The 23,748-nt window shown below is 33.4% G+C and overlaps 4 protein-coding genes across 4 annotated transcripts; 2 read left to right on the top strand and 2 right to left on the bottom strand.

The window, feature by feature from the left end:
• Window positions 1-879: 879 nt before the first annotated feature.
• Window positions 880-1,554, top strand: LOC131610700 (uncharacterized). Its single transcript, XM_058882723.1, has one exon. The coding sequence runs from the start codon at window positions 880-882 to the stop codon at window positions 1,552-1,554; it is 675 nt and encodes a 224-aa protein (XP_058738706.1).
• A 5,571-nt stretch (window positions 1,555-7,125) lies between these two features.
• LOC131610701 (methylthioribose kinase-like) lies at window positions 7,126-9,912 on the bottom strand. Its single transcript, XM_058882724.1, has 5 exons — window positions 9,309-9,912; window positions 9,058-9,232; window positions 8,769-8,970; window positions 8,459-8,673; window positions 7,126-8,366 (listed from the first exon to the last, which is right to left on the bottom strand). Exons 1-5 carry the CDS (start codon window positions 9,805-9,807, stop codon window positions 8,201-8,203), a joined length of 1,257 nt encoding a protein of 418 aa, XP_058738707.1. The 5' UTR covers window positions 9,808-9,912; the 3' UTR covers window positions 7,126-8,200.
• A 6,928-nt stretch (window positions 9,913-16,840) lies between these two features.
• LOC131643334 (uncharacterized) lies at window positions 16,841-17,768 on the top strand. The gene is made up of 2 exons (XM_058913531.1): window positions 16,841-17,006; window positions 17,081-17,768. Exons 1-2 carry the CDS (start codon window positions 16,910-16,912, stop codon window positions 17,656-17,658), a joined length of 675 nt encoding a protein of 224 aa, XP_058769514.1. The 5' UTR covers window positions 16,841-16,909; the 3' UTR covers window positions 17,659-17,768.
• A 1,187-nt stretch (window positions 17,769-18,955) lies between these two features.
• LOC131643331 (methylthioribose kinase-like) lies at window positions 18,956-22,357 on the bottom strand. Its single transcript, XM_058913530.1, has 6 exons — window positions 22,060-22,357; window positions 21,612-21,921; window positions 20,734-20,908; window positions 20,451-20,652; window positions 20,004-20,218; window positions 18,956-19,453 (listed from the first exon to the last, which is right to left on the bottom strand). Exons 1-6 carry the CDS (start codon window positions 22,246-22,248, stop codon window positions 19,288-19,290), a joined length of 1,257 nt encoding a protein of 418 aa, XP_058769513.1. The 5' UTR covers window positions 22,249-22,357; the 3' UTR covers window positions 18,956-19,287.
• Between the last annotated feature and the right edge of the window lie 1,391 nt (window positions 22,358-23,748).

A 23,748-nucleotide genomic window follows, 5' to 3' on the forward strand; every position in this document is an offset into this window, starting at 1 on the left:
AATAAAACATCAATAACTACGAATCTGAAACAAAAAACTAAGAAAATGATTGGTTTAGAACTTTCCTCAAACACTTTGCAGGCAAGGAACAAAACTCCGTATTTTGAAAGCACATTATTAACACAAACAACTCTCACAGTAACAACAACAAATAACACCAAACATTAAATGAAAATAAAAACCCTAAAACAACCGATACCAAAACCGACTCACTCAATACAGCCGATGCACCACCGTAAAATCGATTCGCACACCATTCATCTTTCGTTGCGAGACAACACAACCAAACCTAAAACAACAAACACTAAATCAAAATATATCAAAAAAAATATATGAAACCCTAGAATCACAATCCAATTTGAAGAGGAGGTTGGAAAGAGGTCAAAGAGGAATAGCAATAGCAATTCAAGTGTATGACATCCTCAACCGGTTCAAATAAAACAACAATCATGTAATTGAAATGGAAAAATATAACATCATTAGTTGGAAAAAGCAATTTTTGTACCAAAATTGCCCCTATTTTAATGAGTTGGCGGGTAGGCTAAAAGGGAGTTTTCCATATGGATAAATTTTCTTATACGGTAGATATTGTTTAATTTTAACTGTATTAATTAAAATTTTAATTACAGTTATTTTATTAATTAAATATATTATTTATTTATAATTCACAAAATTTAGAGTAACGATATTAACAAAGACGTGTGAAAAGGTATTACTTAAATAAATCATTTATAATTACCAACTTTTACTTGTAATTTGGTGCGAAAAGAATATAAATTACAACCATTTTTCCTCTATATAAAGCACTAATCCTTGCGCATTTTCATCTCACAAACCCATTCTTCAAGAGAAAGAAACCTAAGAACTCAAAACACAACCATGCAAACTGTCTTCTTTTTCTCAGTACTCCTTGCAGTAACTCATGGAATACAAGCAGTTGAGTACACTGTAACCAACACCGCACTCTCTACACCTGGTGGTATGCGTTTCCGCGACTATATGGGAACACAATACACCAAACAAACACTAAACTCCGCCACACAATTCATATGGAAAATCTTCCAAGAGAACAACCCTGCTGACAGAAAAAACGTGCAGAAGGTGAGCTTATTTGTGGACGATATTGATGGAATTGCATTCACATATATAAGCACCAGCGAGATTCACGTTAGTGCAAGGTATCTTAATACGATTACCACCATAGATGAACTTACAGGAGTATTGTATCATGAAATGACACATGTTTGGCAGTGGAATGGGAATGGTGCAGCAAATGGTGGATTGATTGAAGGTATAGCAGATTATGTGAGGTTGAAAGCAAATTTTGCACCAAGTCATTGGGTTAAAGATGGACAAGGTGATAAATGGGATCATGGTTATGATGTTACTGCTCGTTTTTTGGATTATTGTGATAGTTTAAGAAATGGATTTGTGGCAGAGTTGAATAAGTTGATGAAGAGTGGTTATAGTGATGATTTCTTTGTTACGTTGTTGGGAAAGACGCCTGATCAGTTGTTTATGGACTATAAGAATCATTATGGTAATATACCCTAATTAATTATTAATTAAATGTAAAATAAGCAACTTTGTTGTTATGTCTTGTATGAAATATTAATATTATCGATACAAAACATATGGATTATGGTGAATTACGGCACATCATTTTTTCCATACATGATTAGACTATAGAAAAATTGATCCTTATTATAGTTCAAATGTGAAAGTTTTATATGTCATTTCGCCGGCAAGAAAAAAATAGAACCTCAAAAAGAGTTATAATCCATTTGAAGAGAACATCTACCAAAAGTAAGAATAATAGGATATTGTAATTTTTTTTAAGAATTTCTTTACCCACCTCCTAACCTTCTTAGTAACCTCTGGGGAATTTACCAAAATACCTCTTATTTCGAAAATACATTTCCGAAAACGTACTTTTATTGAAAAAAAGGGTGTTTTCGGAAATGCACTTCTGAAAACACGAAAAAAAAAAGTGTTTTCGGAGATGCATTTCCGAAAACACCCCCTTTTTTGAGTTTTCGGAGATGCATTTCCGAAAACACCCCTTTTTGAGAGAGGGGTATTTTCGCTTTTCGGAGATGCATATCCAAAATATTCCAAGACCAAATTGGTCTTGGAATGTTTCGGATATACACTTCCGAAAGAATTCAATAATTATTAAAAAATTAAAATCAAGGTGAATCAATACAATTAATAGGTATAAAATGAAAGTGAATCAATAAAATAAAGGTGAATCAATAAAATCAAGGTGAATCAAAATTTCCTAAACAATTTTAAAGTTAAAAATTATTTTACTAACTTATATAAATCAAAAACATCTTAATTTCATAAGTAAATTTTGAATTATATAAAATTAAATATAAAATTTATCCATTAAATAAAATTAAGACAAAATCTTTTTTTAATTTTTTTAAACTAAATAAAAAATTATAACTCATTTTTAATTATGAATCAGACTTTTAATTATTAATTTTGTAAGTGAAATATATAAATATAATATATATATATATATATTTAAATATATAATAATTATTATATAAATATATAAATATATAAATATATAATAATTATTATAAATTAAAATACTCATTTTTTTAATTTTTATAATTATTATATAAATATATAAATATATAAATATAATAATTTTTATAAATATATAATAATTATTATAATTATTATATAAATATATAAATTAAAACACTAATTTTTTTAATTTTTTTTATAAATATATAACAATTATTATAAATATATAAATAAAAAATTATAACTTATTTTGTAAGTGAAATTATTTTAATTTTTTTAATTAAAATTATTTTAAATTTTAAAATATGAATCAGGATAGAAATATATAATAACTATTATTCATAACTCATAAATTATATCAAAATATATAATTATTATTATTCATAAATTATATCAAATTTATGATATGTGAATTAATTAATATCCTAAAATTAATTTTTGGGATATTTTTAGATTTTTTTTGTTGTTTCGGAGATGCATTTCCGAATTAGTCAAAATCTCAATTTTTGAGATTTTTTCGGAAATGCACTTCCGAAGTCTGGAAAAATTTAGAAAAAAAAATATTTCGGAAATGCATTTCCGAAGCGGGGTAAAATGGGGTTTTCGCTGGGGGTGACCCCCATAGGGAGGTGGGTAAAGAAATTCTCATTTTTTTTAGTACAATAGTACGGTCTGTCTTTGTAATATGTCAAATAAAAGGTGGTATGTAGGTTATTTTTTACATGCAATTATCTGACTTGTATAACTAATATATCAAACTTTAATCCTAACTAACTTGGGTTTGGGCTAACTTAGGTTTAGTCTATGTAATTTGGATTATACTCTCAAGATACTCCCTTATAATCCAAATTACTTAGTACATGTTAAACATAATCGATTTGAACTATTCATAATTTCTTTCTCAAGGTTAGGAATTTGTCGATCTTCAATCCTTTGGTGAAAATGTCGGTCAGTTGTGCTTCACGTGAGCAATGTCTCACTTTAAGTTCACCTCGCTTTACCTTCTCCCTTAAGAAATGAAATCTAGCTTCGAAGTTCTTACTCCTTCCACGCATAACTGGATTCTTTGCAAGATTTATAGCTAACTTGTTAACGTTCTGCAACACCAGAGGTTTCTTCACTTCAACTTTCATCTCTTCCAACACAAATCTGGTCCAAATTGCTTGACACACAACATAGGATCCTGCTATATATTTAGCCTCACAGGATAATAATGCCACCACAAGTTGCTTTCTCGAGCACCATTAGAATGGGACACCAAATACTTGAAAGAAGTAACCAATTGTGCTTCTTTGAGCTTCCTTATCTCCACACCAATTAGTATTTGAATACAAAGTAATTGTAGCTTCTTTGCTTTCAAAATCTTGTGGAAACAGAATTTCATAGCTTATCGATCCTTTTAAGTATTTCAAGATTCTTCTTGCAGTCTTTATGTGTGACAACCTTGGTTTACTCATGTATTTGCTCACAAATTCGATTGAGAAACCTATATCAAGTATGATATTGCACATATATCTCAAAAATCCTACAGTTTGGTTGAACAAGGTTACATAGACGCTGTCCTCCTTTCCATGCTTCTCTAGTTTCAAATTTGGTTTGACAATTGAGGATGCGTGATTTAATTCATCCATTCTGAATCTCTTGAGTATCTCTTTGACATACTTCCTTTGATGCAACATCATACCTTGCTTGATAATTTGAAATTTTGTGCCTTGTAAATACTACAAACTTCCCAGATCCGACATTTCAAATTCCCTCGTTGTCTGCTATTTGAACTTCGACAAGTTCTTCATGCTATTTCCAATTACCAGCAAGTCATAGACATATAAGCAGATGATGGTTATATCTTGTGCCATTACCTGTACATAGACACCATACTCACATTTGCATTTGATGAATCCCGATTCGACTAAGTATGAATCAATCTTCTTGTTTCATCCCCTAGGTGCATGTTTAAAACCAAAGAGCGCTTTGTACAAATTGTATACTTTCCTTTCTTCCTCATGTTTCACAAACTCAGGATGTTGTGTGACATATACCTCTTTATCTAAGGGGCAATTCATATGTTGGACTTTATTTAGCAAATCCTTGTTACCCTTAAGGGGCAACACATATGTTAGACTTTTGTTGGAAGATCTTTGTCGCTCTTTGGGGCAATATAAACACTAAACTTCCAAGGGAAGATCCCCACAGAGCATAAAACACCAACTCAACTTAATGTCTCACACGAGGGACTCAACTTAAAGTCTTTCCTGAAGGACTCAACTTAAAGTCTCTCTAGAGGGATCGGATTTAAAGTCTCACCAGAGGGGTTTAACTTAAAGTACCGCCTGAGAGACTCAACTTATAGTCTCACCTGAGGGATTCAACTTAAAGTCTTACTTGAGGGACTCAATTTTTAAAACTCTCCTGAGAGACTCAACTTAAAGTCTTGCGTGAAGGTACTGAACCTCCCTGAGGGATTTAACTTAAAGTCTCACCTGAAGGACTCAAATAAAAGTCTCGCCCGAGGGACTTAACTTAAAGTCTCTCTTGAGGGACTCAACTTAAATTCTCTCCTATGGGACTTAACTTAAAGTCTTGTATGAGAAACTCAATTTAAAGTCTCTCCTCATAAATTCAACTTAAATTTTCTCGTTTGAGAGAATAAACTTAAATTCCCGCCTGAGAAACTCAACTAAAAGTCTCACATGAGGGACTCAACTTAAAGTCTCGCGCAAGGGATTCAACCTAAAGTCTCACCTGAAGGACTGAACCTAAGGTATTTCTAGAAGGACTTAACTTAAAGTCTTGCACGATGGACTCAACTTAATTTCTTGCTTGACAGGCTTACCTTAAAGTCTCGCCAGAGTGACTCAACTTAAAGTCTCTTCTGACAGACTCGACTTAAAGTCTGGTATGAGGGACTCAACTTAAAATCTCGTATGAGGGACTCAACTTAATGTCTTGCCTAAGGGACTCAACTAAAAGTCTCGCTTGAGGAATTCGACAAACAAAATCGCTTGAAGAACTCAATTTAAAGTCCCACCTATGGGGTTGAACTTAAATTATTGCTTGAGGGACTAAACTTAAAGTCTTTCCTGAGAAAATCAACTTAAAGTCACTCTTGTATGACTCAACTTAATGTCTCGCCTAAGGTACCCAACTTAAAGTCTTGCATGAGAGAATCAACATAAAGTCTCGCCTGAGAGTCTTTATGTAAAGTCTCGCATGATGGACTTAACTTAAAGTCTTGCCTAAGGGACTGGTCTTAAAGTCTTGAATGAGAGACTCAATTTAAATTCTTGCATGAGGGACTCAACTTAAAGTTATGTCTGTATGACTCAACTTAAATTCTAACCTGAGGACTGTAACTTAAAAGTCTTGAATGAGAGAATCAACTTAAAGTCTCGCCTGAGGTACTGTACTTAATGTCTGGAATGAGAGATTCAACTTAAAGTCTCGTCTGAGGTACTGAACTTAAAGTTTGGAATGAGATATTAAACTTAAAGTCTCGCCTGAGGGACTCAACTTAAAGTCCCTCGTGAGAGAATTAACTTAATGTCTCGACAGAGGGACTCAAATTAAAGTCTCAACTGAGGGACTCAGCTTTAAGTCTTGCCCAAGGGACTCAACTTAATATCTCATTTGAGGGACTATACTTAAATTCTCGCATTTGGGACTCAACTTTAAATCTCTCCCAAGGGACTAAAATAAAATTCTCGCCTGAGGGACTAGATTTAATGTCTCTCCTGAGAGTCTTAACTTAAAGTTTTACTAAGAGATTCGACAAAAATTCTCGCCTAAAGGACTCAACTATAATTCTCTCCTGAGGGAGTCAACCTAAATTCTTGCTCGAGGGGTTCAATTTAAAGTCTCGCCTATGGGACTATACTTTAATTCTTGCATGAAGGACTCATCTTAAAGTTTTGTCCTAGAGGCTAAAATTAAAGTATTGCCCGAGAGATTCAACTTAAAGTCTCGTTTGAGGGAATCAACTTAAAGTGTCACCTGAGAGACTCAAATTAAATTCTCTCCTGATGGACTTAACTTAAAGTCTTGCATGAGGAACTAAATTTAAAGTCTCTCCTAAGGGACTGAACTTAAAGTCTCGCCTAATGAAGTCAACTTAAAGTTTCGCCTAAGAAACTCAACTTAATGTCTTGTCTGAGGGGCTCTACTTAAAATCTCGTGTGAAGGGACTAAACTTAAAGTCTCCATGGAAGGATTCAACTTAAAGTCTCACTTGAGAGACTCTACTTAAAGTCTCGCATGAGGGACTAAAATTAAAGTCTCGATAGAGGAACTCTATTTAAGTTCTCTTATGAGAGACTCAACTTAAAGTCTCTCATTAGAGATTCAACTTAACGTCTCTCTTTAGGGACTCAACTTAAAGTCTCACCAAAGGGATTCAACTTAAATATTTGTCTGAATAACTCTAAATAAGAAAATTAAACTTAATCTCTTTTCTCTTTATAAAGACATCGTGCTTGAGGGACTATGTATCGGTATAAGTGTCGAGGCCACCCAGGAAGGACGCCATAACTCTCTCAGGATAGACTATGTAGCATGTAGCCCTTGCAAGAGATTCTATAGCCGCCTATTTATTGGGATTGGCGTCCATTTATTGATTACGTCACTTGTATCTTGGATTGCTCTCTTGTTCGTGAGAACTTGGGAAGGTGTCGTGGTCCACAGAGGTTCGGGAAAGCGAGTCAAAAGTGGAAGACCGTGTTCTTATGAGTAATAGGGGAAGTTAATTACCCATTTCCCACGCTCTTAAGAGCGATTACCACTCTAATGGAGACTAAGGTCCATGCCCACAATTTTTTTTATAAATACCTCAATCCTGGGTTGAGTGGACATCTAATTCATTACGCAAAAATACCATATACAGAACATTTCACCATCCTTGTTTGAGCTCGCTTTAACCCAACAACAATCCTAAATAAAAGACGTCTGACTGCACTTATCCATAAAGGGGTTCTCACATAACAAGTTCACCTATGAAGATCTGCATGTCAGCTCGAGGGCCCAATATCTAAACACTTGCACGTTCGTACGCTCACAATTATATTATATTTTCTCTAAAATTTTAAAAATTACATTTAACTAACTTTCTTAAGCATTACAAAATTATTATCTTTTACTTAATAAAAAACTTGCCTGGAATGCTATGTTATACCACAAAATCCATATACTATGCATTTTATTTTGTCATGGGGACACTAATTACTTTGATGAGGTATGGGACACTAATTAGAAAGTATATTGGTACTATAGCAGAGGAAGAAGAAACAATAAAAGTTATTATACATAATTTTTCAAGGAAGAAGCTGAACTAGTGATCATTCAGCCAAAATCTAAGAGGTAATATATGATAGCATACTCTTCCATACCCTTGAGAACATGCGCAACCAAATTAGGTTTCTCAATTTGAATACTTGACAGTAACAGCAACATCATTTGGAGAGAAAACACTAGCAGGTTTATTTTACGAATTTGCTTGTCTCACTAACAAACGGACGGGAGGAGTACGTAAGCCGGAGGTCAAACCTAACCCGAACCCGAATGATATCACTCAATTCAGGATGAGCCGAGTTTTGTACGCTCATTATAAGGTACAACAAAATATAAAAGAGGTATTAAACTATTAATACAGGAAAAAAAATCATCCAAACTAAATTTGCCTAATTGCTGACACAACTTCAGAAATGGCCTCAAATTTTCTTCTTTCTTTGAGAAGCATCTTAGCAAAATCAAGAGCCTGTTTTTCATAGGTTGCCCGTTTAGCAGCATCAGTGATTGATTCAAAATCCTCAACATGTGCCACACCAATTATTCTCCTAATAACAACCAAATAAATAAAATGGAAAATAAAAGTTTATATCAAACAAGAGCTCTTTAGACTTGAGTAATTGATATTGCATATGCTTACCTTATCATTTTGGCAGCAGCGAATCCAAGACTGTCATGAAACAAATCTGTCATGTATTTCTTCTGTACAAGTAGCTGAACCTCGGGATTGTTATAGATTTCTGGAAGATATGCGTCACCAGTGCCATGTCTATGCTCATCCCAAAGTTTAGTGAATTTATAGTAGAAAAGAGTCCAAGTGTTTTCAATTGTCTTAAGAATCCACTCTTTATATGTCTGCATAAAAACACGGGTATTTCTAGAACATATTAGTATGATACAATCAGAGTCGTTTTAAGTTTTTGGAGGTCCTGCGAGACAAAAGGACCTACTTTTCGATCATTTGTTTGATCAGCATGTCCATCTTGAGAAAAGAAAGCCAAAATCAAGTTTCCTAGAAATGCTCCAATATCAAAGCCCATTGGTCCATAAAATGCAAATTCCGGATCGATAACTTGGGTTGATTCACGAGTAACCATGACAGAACTCGTATGGAGATCTGCATGTAGTAGTGCCTGAGCCCTCTCACAGAACCTAAAGGAACACAAATTCTTATAAGCAAAACACCTGAGAATAAAACTAATGCATAAACAGAACAAAAAAGTGAGACATATACCGTACTTTGATTTCAGCTCAGCAATTTCAAGCTTCAGTAGATTGTCTTCCCGAATAGCCTCGGCGTCACGATCAAGATAAGGAGAAGTCCAATGATTATGTTCAGAAACTTTGTAAGGGTCAGAGAAAATGACCTGTTCAGTTAGCCTGCATAACTCCACGTTCCCGCAAAACTCAGCAACTACATGAAACCAGCATGAGATAAAGCTACCATTAAATGTGTTGAGAGTATCAAAGAAGGGAAAGCATGTTTTTACCGTCTCGTTTATGGTCGGTGGTAGAGCGAAAAAGCAGAGACGAAAAGAACAGCGTCTTTGCAATAAAACCAGACATATGTTCAGCTAACAAAGGATACTCAACACCAGCAACCAACCCTTTTCTAAGAATCACATGCGGTGGCTCCAAATAACGCATACCAATCAAGGACATAACACGATCAAAATGATAAACTTCCGGAACATGTTCCGGACACAGTTTTCCCTTTTCTTTCAACGCCAGTGACTCGAAGTAAGCTCTCTCTTTCGTCATCTTCCATGATTCGCCTATTAGACGAACGTATGGAAGAGCTTGTTTGATGATGAAGGAGCCATTGGAGTTGGAAACGATGAAGACGAGGTTAAGGTTGCCGTCTCCGATTTCTTTGATGGATATGTTGGAGAAGTTGTTGTTGAGTTTGGATGAGAGGGTGGGGATGGTTTTGATGTATTCAATGAGGGTGGTCTCGTTGAGTGGCTTGAAGTCGGAGAATTTAGACATGGTAATAGTGGGGCTTGAATTGGAGGGGAATGTATAATCAAGATAGAATGTTTTGTAGTACAATACAAACGAATAACTAATTTTTTTAGTGTTGTGTTGCGTTTTATACTTACGTGTGTTGATTTTATTGTTCAGTCAGAAATTCTATGTTTGGTGGTTGAAATTGAAAGGAGTTAAGTGAACCTGGTCAGGTTTTGATTTGGAAAATGGTGCTGCTCTCGCATCATGTTATGGGTGTCCACATCGGCTCGGCTCTATATTTCTTAAGAATCAAGTTTTTTCAGTAGATGTTTGACACTTGGCGTTTAAAAGTTTTAATGGACATGATTAAAATATGAAAATAAATATTTATTAATTAAGAGAAAGAATGAGAATTATTTTAATTTTTCATCGGTGCTAAAATGTGATTCAAATTGCAATGTCGTCTTGAAATAGTACTTATTTAAGGAAGAAGGTGTTATTATTTGGCCGCATACCACATTCTAGCAGTCATGTCTTTTTAGATCATTTGATCAAATTTCAGACCATATTCAATATCAATCTATAACAATGATAACATGACTGCGTGAATTCGTCAACAGAGTGATTAAGAGTGATTAAGGATGATTCAATTTCCATGAATCATGCATAGCATAGGGATAAGAAAACAACCTTAAAAAAAACCTAAATATTTTGTTCTTTCAAAATATTCTATTTTTCTCAAGATAGAAAATCAGTTAGAGTTGCCCACATCATAGCTATAACAAAAAAAATTGTTTGCTTCATTGAATAATATGATAAAAAAATAAAAATTGATTTTTGAGAGACTAAGTTCTGGTGGTAAACTCTATTGAAAGGTCTTGATGTCTTTGAGCTCCGGTTTGACAACAATGATACATGTAAATACTTCGATGAAAAATCAGTGACAACCGAAAGAGAAAGGTATATAGAATTATAATAATATATAAATTGATGTGATGTCTTTGTTATATGTTTATCGTAAGATTATACGATTTTTTAGAACCTAAAAGCTTCTACTCAATTGTATGAGAGGACGGATATTAGTGGATCTTTCTTGGTGTGATGAGGGTATTTTTGAATTTCTAGTTGTTATGATCAAGGTCATTCTAAGATATGTTTATCTTAGGCTTCACAGTACTAAAATCTTCTTTGAAGATAACTTCATCAAAAGAGTGACATCATTGGCCATATGTCATGGGGGTGGTTGAAATTACTGCATTAGTAACATTGTAATTTCATCTGTGTATTTTGATTTTTTTTTACTTTGATATTTTTGAATTATTCTTTGTTGTGCTTTTTTATTAGATCGATTTATCGTAATTTTACTTTAAGCGCTTACTGTGGTATTTTTCCTCGTGATATCTCTTACACTCACTTAGGTTGAAACCATTGCAATGTTTTTTTTTTTTAATTTGAGCAAAATGGTCAAACTCAATTATGAATGACTTGAATCACAAATTATAAGCCTTAAAATAAAGTGTTCTTAAAGCTTGATTTGAGTAACAAGTTAGGTGTTTATTGTAAGGTTCTAGGGTTTTTCGGGACATGGAAGTTTCTAATTTGACAACAATATGAGAGGAAATGTGTTAAAGGATCCTTCTTGGTAAGATCTAGAGATTGTGTTATTTATAGTTATTGTGATCAAGGGTCCTTCTAGGATAGATTCACCTTAGTTTAACAGTATTAAAATCTTCTTTGAGGATTACTACTCCAAAAGAGTGACATCATTTAACAGAGTGTAGGGGGTGGCTGAAATTACACGAAATTACTTCATCTGTAACAGTGTAATTTCATCTGCGTATTTTGATGTTTTAATGTACTTTTGATATTTTTCGAATTTTCATTTTTTTATTAATTTTTATTTGATCGATTTATCCTAATTTTATTTCTACCATTTATTGTAGTGTTGTAACTTGAGATATCCCATACATTCACTTAAGTTGAAACTTGAAACTGCAATGTTTTTTAATTTGAGCAAAATGGTCAAACTCAATTATGACTGTCTTGAATCACAAGTTACACGTCTTAAAATAAGATGTTTTTAAAGCTTAATTCAAATAAAAAAATTTGCTGATTCAAATCAAGAGTAAAAGGAAAATTTCGAACTTGGTGATGTGGGTGTGATTCGAGTCAAGGATCCGTCCGATTCAAATCAAAGACACCTTAATGTGAATCGTACTTATGGTTGGTTGATTTGGATCAAGACTAAATGAACTCTTTTGGAAATCAACTAAGGTTGTGTGATTCAAATCAAACAAGTTAAACTTGGAATTTATCACCTTAATTCAAGTTGTTTTTTCATCTGATTCAAATCTTAATTGTAGAATTATTCTTGAATGAATTGCTTAATTTCACCTATTTTGTATCTTATATCTAGAACATATATAAATCAATTTTGTCATTGTCTTCTAAAAAATTCATTGTTTAACACATGCAAGTGTGAATCCATAATTTTCACAAACTGTGAAAATCCAAGAGTGTTGTTTCTTTCTTTCAAAAACTATTTTTAAATAAGGAGTCTCCACTTCTTACTCTCATGTGTTCTCTTATCTATTTTAGGCTTTGTCTTTTCAATTTATGTGTATCTTTTCTGAAATTCCTTTTTTTTTTCTTAACAATCGATTATTCTCCTTATTCTACTTCCAACTCATTTCTATTATAGTCATCTTTCCCTCAAAGTATTTCTCTCGGTACAATTATATGTTTCTTACTGTTTGTTTGTTTTATGTTTTGCAATTTAGTTTTATGACAATATTATCTATTCAGTATCTCATGTAATAAGAATCTAATAATGTTTCTCCCATATCTCCCTTTCAACCCCCTTTAACAGTTATATTTTGGTTGAAGAATCAAATAATGTGATTGTTAGCCTTATTTAGTTAAGGGAAATGAAAAAGTGGGTTGAATTTTACCATGGTCTGGCCTTTTTTTGGACAGGTTATTATGGATAAATTTCCTCGCTGTCCCTCAGGAGGTCTTGATGTGCCTCATTGAATGGGATGCTTGGGGGATGTTATAGATCTTGTTTGTCATATGTCTTGCGACATATTTATTCTGATCCAATTGTGACACACTCGTTTAACCCTCAACTGAATTGGGGAAGTCGACCAAATGTGTTGTCTTTATCCCTGCTATAGAGAACTATTTAGGTGGTTGGCACTTTGTATGTAATTTTCTCATGCACAATGTTACTTTTCAAAAATATGGGATCCTATTTCCCTTCACTATGTTCGAATGTCATATGTTGGAAAGTATATTTTTATATCTTTTGCAAATTTATCCTTCTTATTAGGCTAACATAATGGGTTTCTAACACTTGTGTGCATGCCTTAAAAGTGAAACCTCATATCTTAGTCTTTATTGTGTTTAAATTACAGCAGGAATTCTCTTGTCAAATCAGTGTTTGGTTACTTTTGACCTTTTTATTCATGTTTTCAAAACTTTTTTCACTTTTTCCCATTAGCTTTATGTGGCGATACATTCCTATGACTGTGGCTTCACATGAGATAATATATGTCACCAATACTTCATGTAAGTTGATGACATGGAGAAAGAACATTTGATTATGTTAGGTATGTTATATTGTCATGTTATTTGATTTTCCTCATACATATTATTTATTGACATTTTTGTTCTTTTTACGACTGGCATGGTTATTGGGAATATAATGAGAACAAATTTGGACCATAAATTAGAATCCTTCTGTGTTTGTCCTTCTACTAATAGTCCTTCCACCAATGGCTATCTTAATATTGGTCTTTCTAATATACATCCCTCTAATAATGTTACCATTCTCTACATTGAAGATGACAAGGAATTATGGAACCAATCACCTCGTCATCCACTAAGAGACACAAGAAGGACATGTCACTCTTGGCGGGGAAGCAAATTTCCATAGAAGTTGCAGAAGATTTTCCAAGAATATTTCCCTCAATATTCACCTTTTTCCTTTAACTACTTTAAAATGTTGCTCCTTGGTGCTTGAGGCATATGTTAAATTTTCACCCGACTTATGACCTTTAGGGCTTCGGAAGGCTCTAGAAAAATGCATTCTTCATGTGGCATGATTGATCGATTTTCCTTGGCATATGACAAGGCATAATCTGCTCGATAGGAGTAGTTCTTTCATGATCTTAACCGGTCTCAAAAAACAGATCCAAGAGTGTTGGAAAGGATACTCCAAACACAAGAGAAATGTGAATTGTTTGAGTTTGAAAAACTATATCCAAATAAAAAATATTTTACAAAATCCAAGTTTAAAATACGTTTGTAAAACAAAAAAAATAAAAGCATCGAAAAACAAGATATCAGATAGATGGAAATGCAACAAAAATAAAAATAAAACTTAAAAAAGTAAATAGCTAAGGGAAGAGATAAATTCATATAGAAAGTGAGGCATATGTAGTATGTTGCTTCATTTATAAAGTAGTACATGTAATGTGTAGCCTAAATTTGGGTGATATTTTGTAAGTAACGCATCACACAATGTTATAGAATTGGGTGATATTTTGTGGATAACTTTTGTTTTTGAATTTCTACCCTGCATTATTATGGTTATGTTTTCTGCATAACTTTTGGGTGAATCTGAAGATGTATCTTCAAATTTTTCTTTGTTTATTAAAAAACAAAACAGGGGATCATTCAGAGATGCAACTCTGAAGTGACCCTTATTTTTTGAAAAATAAGGCAGATTGAGAGATGTATCTCCGGAGTCTTTCATTCAGACATGATCATGTATGTGAGGCCCTTATTGCTCTACAAGTTCTATAAATAGGTTCTCACAATCCATTTTCTTTACAAAAATCAAAATGTCTACATATCTTCATCTTGCTTTTGTGTATTTCAATGGCCCAACACCCCACTTTAATTTCAGATCTGCATGGACATACTTCTCATCGATCTGAAAATCAAACTGAATACTCTCCTACAATATCCAGAAAATCAGAGAGTTATCAAGCTCGAGTATCGTTTACCCTCGATAGACAACGAATGGAAGCTATAATTCAAATTGCTTGAACTGAAGTCAGACGATGAATTAAAGGTGACGTGGAGAACTTTTTACCATTACTCAACAAAGGATCCGATTGAAGTGGACGTGACGATTCAAAGATCAGTCAACAATATTATAAGAATGTTGCAACGACCTAAACTACCTATTTTTAATAGCATGTAATATTAAATTTATGTAATATTTATCTATATAATGTTTATTTTAGAGTTAATTTAAGTTATTTGAATTTCATTCAGCCATTATTGTTCCTGCTTTGATCTACCAGACAGAATTTCAAAGATGCATTTCCGGATTGCTCGTTGACTAATGAACTAAGGGACATTTTGGAGAAACATCTCTGAAATACACCCCCCGTCTCAAAATAAATTTTGTTTAAGGTTGTTACACACAGATTAAGAAAAGTAATGATTGAGTCAATAAAGATAATATTTTTACAAAATTATCCTTAATTACTATTGGTTGTTATATATTACCATGATTTGAAAAGAGTGCAAATAAGGGGTAAAGTTGGTAAAAGTTAGTTAATGTTGTTTTGGAAAAGTAAAGAGACTATTATTTTTTAGACAACTTTTTATGGCTAAAAAGACACTTATTTTTGGATAGAGGGAGTACCATTTTATTCATACGAAAATGAATCTCCAGATCAATTTTTTACATATTAAGGGTTTCTTTTACTTCAGTTATACATGGAAAATATGCATTTGAAGATACATCTCCAAATGCTAGGGACATTCTAGTCTTTTGACAGTGGTGTGAGAGAAATCATAAGGGTGAAAAGAGCATTTCTCTTATTTTTTTTTATATTTTTTTACATTCTATAATTTTTTTTTTGTAAGATCCGTTCTATCTAATGAACATTTTTATCTAAAAAGAAATTGATACATGAATATAATATTATTAGAGAAAATGTGATATGTACCGACAATGTATAATAATTTTTACTATCAATCAATCACCATCATGTATCTCGCCACACCGGACTATAAATTTTAAATTAATTATATAAATTGACTTAATGTTAAATTTATATTTGATGACAGCATAATACTATTTTACACTTAGCATGACCATTTGCCTCATTATTATACTATTGTTCAACCCTGCCCATACGCTCATGGTTGCAAGGAAAAGTAGAACAAATCAAAGAGATGACAAGACGAACGAAAAATAAGTTAGAAGCCGATCCATTATGAGTTTCAATTGACTTTTTTGCACTGAAGTTAAAAACACTCAAATTCTTAGATGTCGTTAGGTGAGAATTGACCCGGTAAAACTAATTTTCAAGGACTCAAAATTAATTGAAGAGAAATTTTAACCAAAATTCTAAATTAAAAATTTTGTATGGACACCAAAAAGTTAAAAATAAAATTAAAAAAAAAAAATCAAATAATGTAGCTAAGCTTATTGTTTTAATGGTATGTGTATTTCCAAATATTTTTTAATGGTATGTAAAACTTCAAAAATCTCTTTTATTTCTATTCTACCTCAAACTTAGTTTATTGGTACTTTCGAAAATAAAGTTTACTCTACTTAAATAATAAAGTACTTTTAAGTGGGATAAAAACATAATTAAATTAAATTAACGGATATTACCTCCATTTTTTATTAGTAGTCGTTTTGGACTTTTGATATATGTTAAGAAAATAATAAATATTTAAGGATATAATAGAAAAATATTATTAATTATTCATGGAAGGAATAAAATTTTGATAGATTATTGGTCATCCACTCCTATGTTAAGGAGATACTTCATACCAAACATGATATCAATTGAATAAAATTGAATAAGATAAAAATCACACTTACTTCACATTAGAGTGATCATGGAAATAAAACAAATATTATGTCCACGAAGCTTCCCTCCTTCCTTTACTTTGAATTTTATGGTTTTTATGACTTGGTCATGAGTATTGTGACCGCAACTGCTTAGAAAATTCAACATGTTGAAAAATAGTATTGTGATAAAACATAAAAGCTGTAACCACTTACTTACTTTTTTTTCCCTATATAAAGCACTAATTCTAGTGCACTAAACCACAAGCTCATTCTTCAATAGAAATTAATCTAAGAGCTCTAAACATAACCACAATCATGCATGTCCTTTGTTCTTTCTTAGCACTCCTTGCTATTATACATGGAATTCAAGCAGTTGATTACACTGTCACCAACACTGCTCTCTCTACTACAGGTATTATTACTATTCTTGATAGAAGTTATTAATAAAAATATATATGTTGAATAATGAGAGAATTGTTATTGCAGGTGGAGTTCGATTCCGTGATCAAATAGGAGATGAATACGCGACACAAACCCTAGACTCCGCGACACAATTCATATGGAAAGTATTTCAAGAAGAAAACCCTACCGACCAAAAAGACGTTCAAAAGGTGAGTTTATTCATCGACGACATGGACGGAGTTGCGTTTACTAGCAACAACGAAATTCATGTGAGTGCAAGATATGTTAATGGCTACAACGGAGATGTGAAAAATGAGATTACAGGAGTACTGTATCATGAAATGACACATGTTTGGCAGTGGAATGGGAATGGTGCAGCAAATGGTGGATTGATTGAAGGTATAGCAGATTATGTGAGATTGAAAGCAAATTTTGCACCAAGTCATTGGGTTAAAGATGGACAAGGTGATAAATGGGATCATGGTTATGATGTTACAGCTCGTTTTTTGGATTATTGTGATAGTTTAAGAAATGGGTTTGTAGCAGAGTTGAATAAGTTGATGAAGAGTGGTTATAGTGATGATTTCTTTTCTCAGCTTTTGGGGAAGACAGTTGATCAGTTGTGGACAGAGTATAAGGCAAAGTATGGCAATATAGCTTAATTAATTATCAAGTAGCTTATTAATTAAATGTATGAATAAGTGACTTTTTGTCGTTATATTTATGTAATAAAGATTATCTGAAATTAAATATATTCATACTTATAGTATAAGTTAATTTATGAGCTATCTAGAAAATATTATTGAAATATGCAGATAATGCTAAATTCAGCAACAGGCATAAATTATTGACTTTGACTCTGACTTCAGGTCAACCTCATTAGCATTCAAGAGAGTATTTATTCCAAAAGTATATTTTCGAAACTATTTTTCGGCGGCAAAATAAGAATATCTCATTTAGGAAATGTTGTTGTGTTGCGTGTCCGAAAATGCACTTTTGAATTTTAGAGATTTTTTATTTTTCAAAAGGGTGTGGAAGAAGCAATGCCTTGTTATTAGTCTTATGACAGCTGCGGTTGTTTTGGCTTTGTTGTTGATTGTTTATAAGCAAGACACAGAAGAAAAATGGACTTTGTTGCTATTATCAATTGATATATGGCATGCTCCTAACGCCCCCTTATTCCCTGCTATTTCAATTTCACAACTGCACAAGCACAACCCTCCAAACTCCAATAAAAACACCTCAAATGATCTCTTGCAAAATACACCTAAAACAACAATGGATCAACAACACCTTAGCATGTTCTGTTCTTTCTACTAACTCTAATTTCTACTAACTCTAACAGCTGCTAACTGCGCTGAGGTAATTAAACTATGCTGTGTCCAACAAAGCCGGAGCCAGCACTGGCGCTCTCCGTTTCGACAAAGAAGTAGGTGCAGAATATGTCAAGCAAACGCTCAACTCAGCCGCGGAATTCATACAGAAACTCATTCAACATAACAATAACACTTACACCAAAAGTGCTGAAAAAGTCAGCGTAACTGTCAAAAACATTGTCGGAATTGCATTTACTACCAACAATGTGGTTCATATTGCAGCAGGCTACATTGAGAGGTACCGTTGAGATATCAAAAAAGAGGTTATTGGGTTGATATACCATAAAATGGCTCATATATTGCAGTGAGATGGAAACGGTACTGTGAAAATATCAAAAACGGGTTTGTGGCGGATTTGAACGCGAAATTGAAGACGGGTTTTAGTGAGAATTACTCTAATGACTTGCTAGGGAAGCCAGTTTCTCAGCTGTGGAGTGACTATAAAGCCATGTATAAGAATAACACTAACTAAGGAAACCATAGCTGGTGCTAATAAGAAAACATGTAATACATCTGTAATACCAGAACAAAGTTGTGTTAACCTAAAGGAAAAATCAGTACCAACACAACTTTACCCCAACCATTAAATGTTAAGTAAAATATATTATTATTTATATCCATCGGCATTGAAATTACAATACTGAATCAGTAGAAGCAGCACCTTATCCTTCATACTCATAATTGAGTTTCATAATTAAAAAAACTTCGAATAGAACCTTAAATAAACCACATAAAATTCCCGTCAAATTATGTATAGTGAATAAATATTTTAGTTTCTTATCAATGAGAGGCTGGGAAATTGTACTTGTAGCAGGTAACAAGTAGTACTCACTTGACCAAAATCTAATAATGGTATACTGGAAAGCAGATAAATGATGATGGTAAAGTTGTTGATATAGCAAAACCGTGTCACGCCTAAAACTGTTGAATTGCCGAGACAATTTCAGAAATACTCTCAAATTTTCTTCTTTCTTTGAGAATCATCTTAGCGAAATTAAGTGCCCTCCGTTCACAGGTTGCTCGTTTACCAGCATCAGCAATGGATTCAAGATCCTCAACATGTGCTACGCCAACAATTCTCCTGTGTATCAAATAAGTGAAATGGAAGAGTTAGTCATGACACCTTCCTGTTCTTTTACGAACATGACCTATGCAAATAAACTCGTGCAACCCCAACTCATGTTGCTCAACTAAGATCAGAGTACGGTAACTTTCTCTTGACTAACCCCAACTGAACATGAATGAAAGTTATCTTGACTGGCTCTGGATACAACTCAAAGGAATTCAAATACTCTCAAGCAAGACAAGCTTATTTCAAAATCAATTATATGAAAACAAAAATCACTGAAATAGTTATAAGACAAGGACGTGATGATCATACTAGTATACTAGAATGTAGTTTATGGACACCAGCACCCCATATGTATACATACATAAATCATCTTAGATGAGACACTATCATTTTTTCTACAATGGAAACTACTTCGTTCTTTCTCTATAACTACTGATTGTATTTTTAACCCATAAATCATATACAGACAGAAATTCTATAGTAGTGAAAATGATTATCACAACCTCATCCTATGGCTTTTGTTACAAAAGGAAACAAAATAATTAAGGGGAGGTGTCACCTTATCATTTTAGCAGCACCAAATCCAAGACTATCATGAAACAAATCTGTCATGTATTTCTTCTGTACGAGCAGCTGAACCTCAGGATTATTATAGATTGCTGGAAGATATGCCTCGCCAGCACCATTTCTATGCTTTTCCCAAAGTCCAGTGAATTTATCGTGGAAAAGATTCCAAGTGTCTTCAATTGACTTAAGAATCCATTCCTTATATCCCTGCATAACATTCTGTTTATTAGACAAGGAACAATACTCTTTCCCCCTAATAATCAGTTTTCCCCGACAATTATTAAGAAATGCCGTTTAAATGTCAAATGTTGTATCTCATTCACCTTTCAATGCAATGCAGAAATTCAACTTAAAGAAAACAACATAGCAAATTAGATGAACATACAACAATAGATAAACACTACGATGCTAGTTCAGTTAACAGCAGACTAAGACCTACTTTTCGATCGTTTGCTTGATCAGCATGCCCGTCTTGAGAATAGTAAGCCAGAATTAAGTTTCCCAGGTATGCTCCAATGTCAAAACCCATTGGTCCATAAAATGCAAATTCCGGATCAATAACTTGAGTTGACTCACGAGTAACCATCACTGAACCAGAGTGTAGATCTCCGTGTATTAGTGCCTGAGCCCTCTCACAGAACCTAAATGAACATAAATTCTCATCAACAAAATCCATACAATAAAACTGCCGCATCAAAAGAAGAAAAAGTGAGTCATTATACTTTGATTTCAGCTCAGCAACTTCAAGCTTCAGTAGATTGTCTTCCCGAACAGCCTCAGCATCGCGATCAAGATCAGGGGAAGTCCAGCGATTATATTCAGAAACTTTATATGGGTCAGAAAAAACAACCTGCTCGGTCAGCCTGCATAACTCCACATTCCCGCAAAATTCGGCCACTGCGTGAAGTCACCATAAATTAAGGCTAATGGCAACGTAGGTAATACCAGTGTGTTTAATTAAGTGACAAACACCATAAGGGATCCAATGTTTTCAATACAACAGCAGCAAGCAAGCCTTATCTCACTAAGTGGGATCGGCTACATGGATCAACTTCTGCCATAATCTTCTATCCAGGACCATGTTGTTATTCAAATTGTTAATCTCGAGATATTGCTTAATAACTTCTCTTATAGTTTTCCTAGGTCATCATTCCTCTACCTCTAGTTGTTTGACTCCTCTTCATTTTTTTTTGGTTGAGTAACCTAGTTGCTGGAGTTCACCTTATTAAAGATAAACAAGTGGGATGTCGCGTGTTCAAACTCGTGCTCCTGCACCTGATGTCCTTACACAACTACCAACTGAGCTGTCTTAACAAGACGACTCCTCTCCATCTGATCTATTCTCCTTACCACATAATCTACATATCTTCTCTCTACTGCATACTCAAACTACCAAAGTATATTTTCTACTATATGAGCTACCCAACACTCTCCCTAATATTGTCTAGTCTTAGCAATCCAACGCAACCAATGTTTCCAATACAAAATCAAATTTAAATAACCACTACCAGCTCAATCAAATTTCAGACAAAGTATCACATAACAAACTATAGTACTTTCAAACATTAAACAAAACTTGAAAAAAAGGAAAAATTCATACCATCCCGTTTATGCTCGGTAGTAGAACGAAAAAGCAGAGAAGTAAAAAAGAGCGTGTTGGCCATGAAATCCGAAATATGTTCGGCCAACAAAGGATACTCAACACCAGCAATCAAGCCTTTCCTGAGAATTATATGCGGTGGCTCCAAATACCGCATACCAATCAAAGACATAACCCGATCAAAATGATAAACCTCCGGTACATGTTCCGGACACAGTTTCCCCTCTTCTTTCAAAGCCAACGACTCAAAATAAGCTCTCTCTTTCGTCATCGGCCATGATTCTCCTATGCAACGAACATACGGAAGAGCCTAAAACAATACAATCCACTATTAATTAAAACATAAAATCTAAGAAACACAGACACCAGACACCGTACAGATGATACAGAGATATATCGGTAATAATTTAAAAAAATTAATTAATTAAACGTAATGACAGTGTCGGACCTGTTTGATAACGAGGGAACCGGTGGAGTTGGAAACAATGAAGACGAAATTGAGGTTGCCATCGCCGACTTCTTTAACGGAAATGTCGGAGAAATTGTTGTTAAGTTTGGATGAAAGTGCAGGGATGGATTTTATGTATTCAATGAGTGTGTTCTCGTTCAATGGTTGGAACTCGGAGAAATTAGACATGGTAGCGTGGTTTGAATGCAGAAATGAAAATGAAAATGAAAATATAGAATGTTTATTTGACTTTATACTGCAGAGGTTTTAACTAGGGAGTGGTGATTGAATATGAAAGGAGCGAATATTAGTCGTATAAGAGGAATTCATTGAACCTAGTCATCATATTATAATTTTGATTTTGATTTCAAAAACATTCTAAGACATTTTTACTTTTTGCCAAAAGAGTGCTTAGATATTTTTCTAAATGTATAATGGCTATTTAAAGTATATAATCTCTCTGCTAGCTGGTATTTTCCACACACTAAAACTATTAGCGTTTTGGGAATGACAATTGAAAATTAATGTGATTTTGAGATGGTTGAGAGTTTCATTAGACTTTGATAGATTTTTCAGCCTTAAGTTTGTCGAAGTTCGTATGTATTCCTTCCGCCCTGAATTATAAGCAAATATTTTCTTTTTAGATTTATAAAAGATCAAATACATTCATTATTCAATAAATCTAAAAAGAGAATATTTACTTATAATAATAGTCAGAGGGAGTACGTTGTGGTGTTTAAGGGAATTACTGATTTTTTCAACTTTATGAAAAAAATGTGTCTTCGACTACAACACTGCAAGTGTCTCGTCGAATGACCTGACTAAAATAATTGATTTTTGGCCTTATCAGTTTACTTCGAAAAGACGCATGGAAGTCTAGGGAGGGCGAAGTTCATGCAAGCGACAATGTGTCATTTTCAGGAGAAATTATTGTATGTTATCGTTATTGTCGAAGTAGTATAAACAGGAGTTCTTAGTGTTAGATTTATGTGTGTTCAATTTGTATCAAAACTCACAATACTCAAAGCATCTAGCGAATTGAGAAAAGAGTTTGGAATAATATGTATGTATGAAGCACCATATTTTTATTCAGTATCAAACTATTTATATTAACATCATTTTTATTCCATTTAAGTCTTAGTCGAAATTACTTTATCTTCATGTACTTTTTATAAATCGTCTTTGCATTGTCTTAACAATCTTTGTTATAGTGTTCATTTCTAAGAAAACTTAAGAAAAATATGCATATATTGTCCTATGATCAATCTAGTTGATTCTGTAAGTAATCGAAATATCAATTTTGGAAGACTAGCGGTTATTTACCAAAATTCAAGGTAAACAAATTTGCACGCCCAGTGGGACCCTTGTGTCTAGGAGTCTGATTTTACTTTGTTGTAATAGGGAAGTCAGATCATTTGTAGTTCTGCTTAAAAAGAAACATGGATGTTCGTTTGATTGATTTTAATAGAAAAGACATTTCGTCATATTCGAGTGGAAAACTCAACCATATATCCACAAGTATGAGAAATTGAGCATTTGCATCATCTTTATACAGAGAACATTACTTGGATTTAATCAACGAGCATATCTCAACATTCAAGTGGAAAATGTCAATCACTTCACAACATCTTGTATAAGTATAGGTGTTTGCATCATCTCAAGAATAAACTTAATCATCCAATCTTTTGT

This window comes from Vicia villosa, linkage group LG1, assembly GCF_029867415.1.
Source record: "Vicia villosa cultivar HV-30 ecotype Madison, WI linkage group LG1, Vvil1.0, whole genome shotgun sequence".
NCBI classification, from domain to species: Eukaryota; Viridiplantae; Streptophyta; class Magnoliopsida; order Fabales; family Fabaceae; genus Vicia; species Vicia villosa.

Coding starts and splice junctions, on each gene's coding strand:
- LOC131643334 (XM_058913531.1), top strand. CDS start 16,910: ATGCATGTCCTTTGTTCTTTCTTAGCACTCCTTGCTATTATACATGGA. Junction 17,007..17,080: donor CACTGCTCTCTCTACTACAG/GTATTATTACTA, acceptor TTGTTATTGCAG/GTGGAGTTCGATTCCGTGAT.
- LOC131610700 (XM_058882723.1), top strand. CDS start 880: ATGCAAACTGTCTTCTTTTTCTCAGTACTCCTTGCAGTAACTCATGGA.
- LOC131610701 (XM_058882724.1), bottom strand. CDS start 9,807: ATGTCTAAATTCTCCGACTTCAAGCCACTCAACGAGACCACCCTCATT. Junction 8,971..9,057: donor ATTGCTGAGCTGAAATCAAA/GTACGGTATATG, acceptor GTGTTCCTTTAG/GTTCTGTGAGAGGGCTCAGG. Junction 8,674..8,768: donor ATCAAACAAATGATCGAAAA/GTAGGTCCTTTT, acceptor GTTTTTATGCAG/ACATATAAAGAGTGGATTCT.
- LOC131643331 (XM_058913530.1), bottom strand. CDS start 22,248: ATGTCTAATTTCTCCGAGTTCCAACCATTGAACGAGAACACACTCATT. Junction 21,922..22,059: donor GTTCCCTCGTTATCAAACAG/GTCCGACACTGT, acceptor GTATTGTTTTAG/GCTCTTCCGTATGTTCGTTG. Junction 20,909..21,611: donor TACCGAGCATAAACGGGATG/GTATGAATTTTT, acceptor GACTTCACGCAG/TGGCCGAATTTTGCGGGAAT.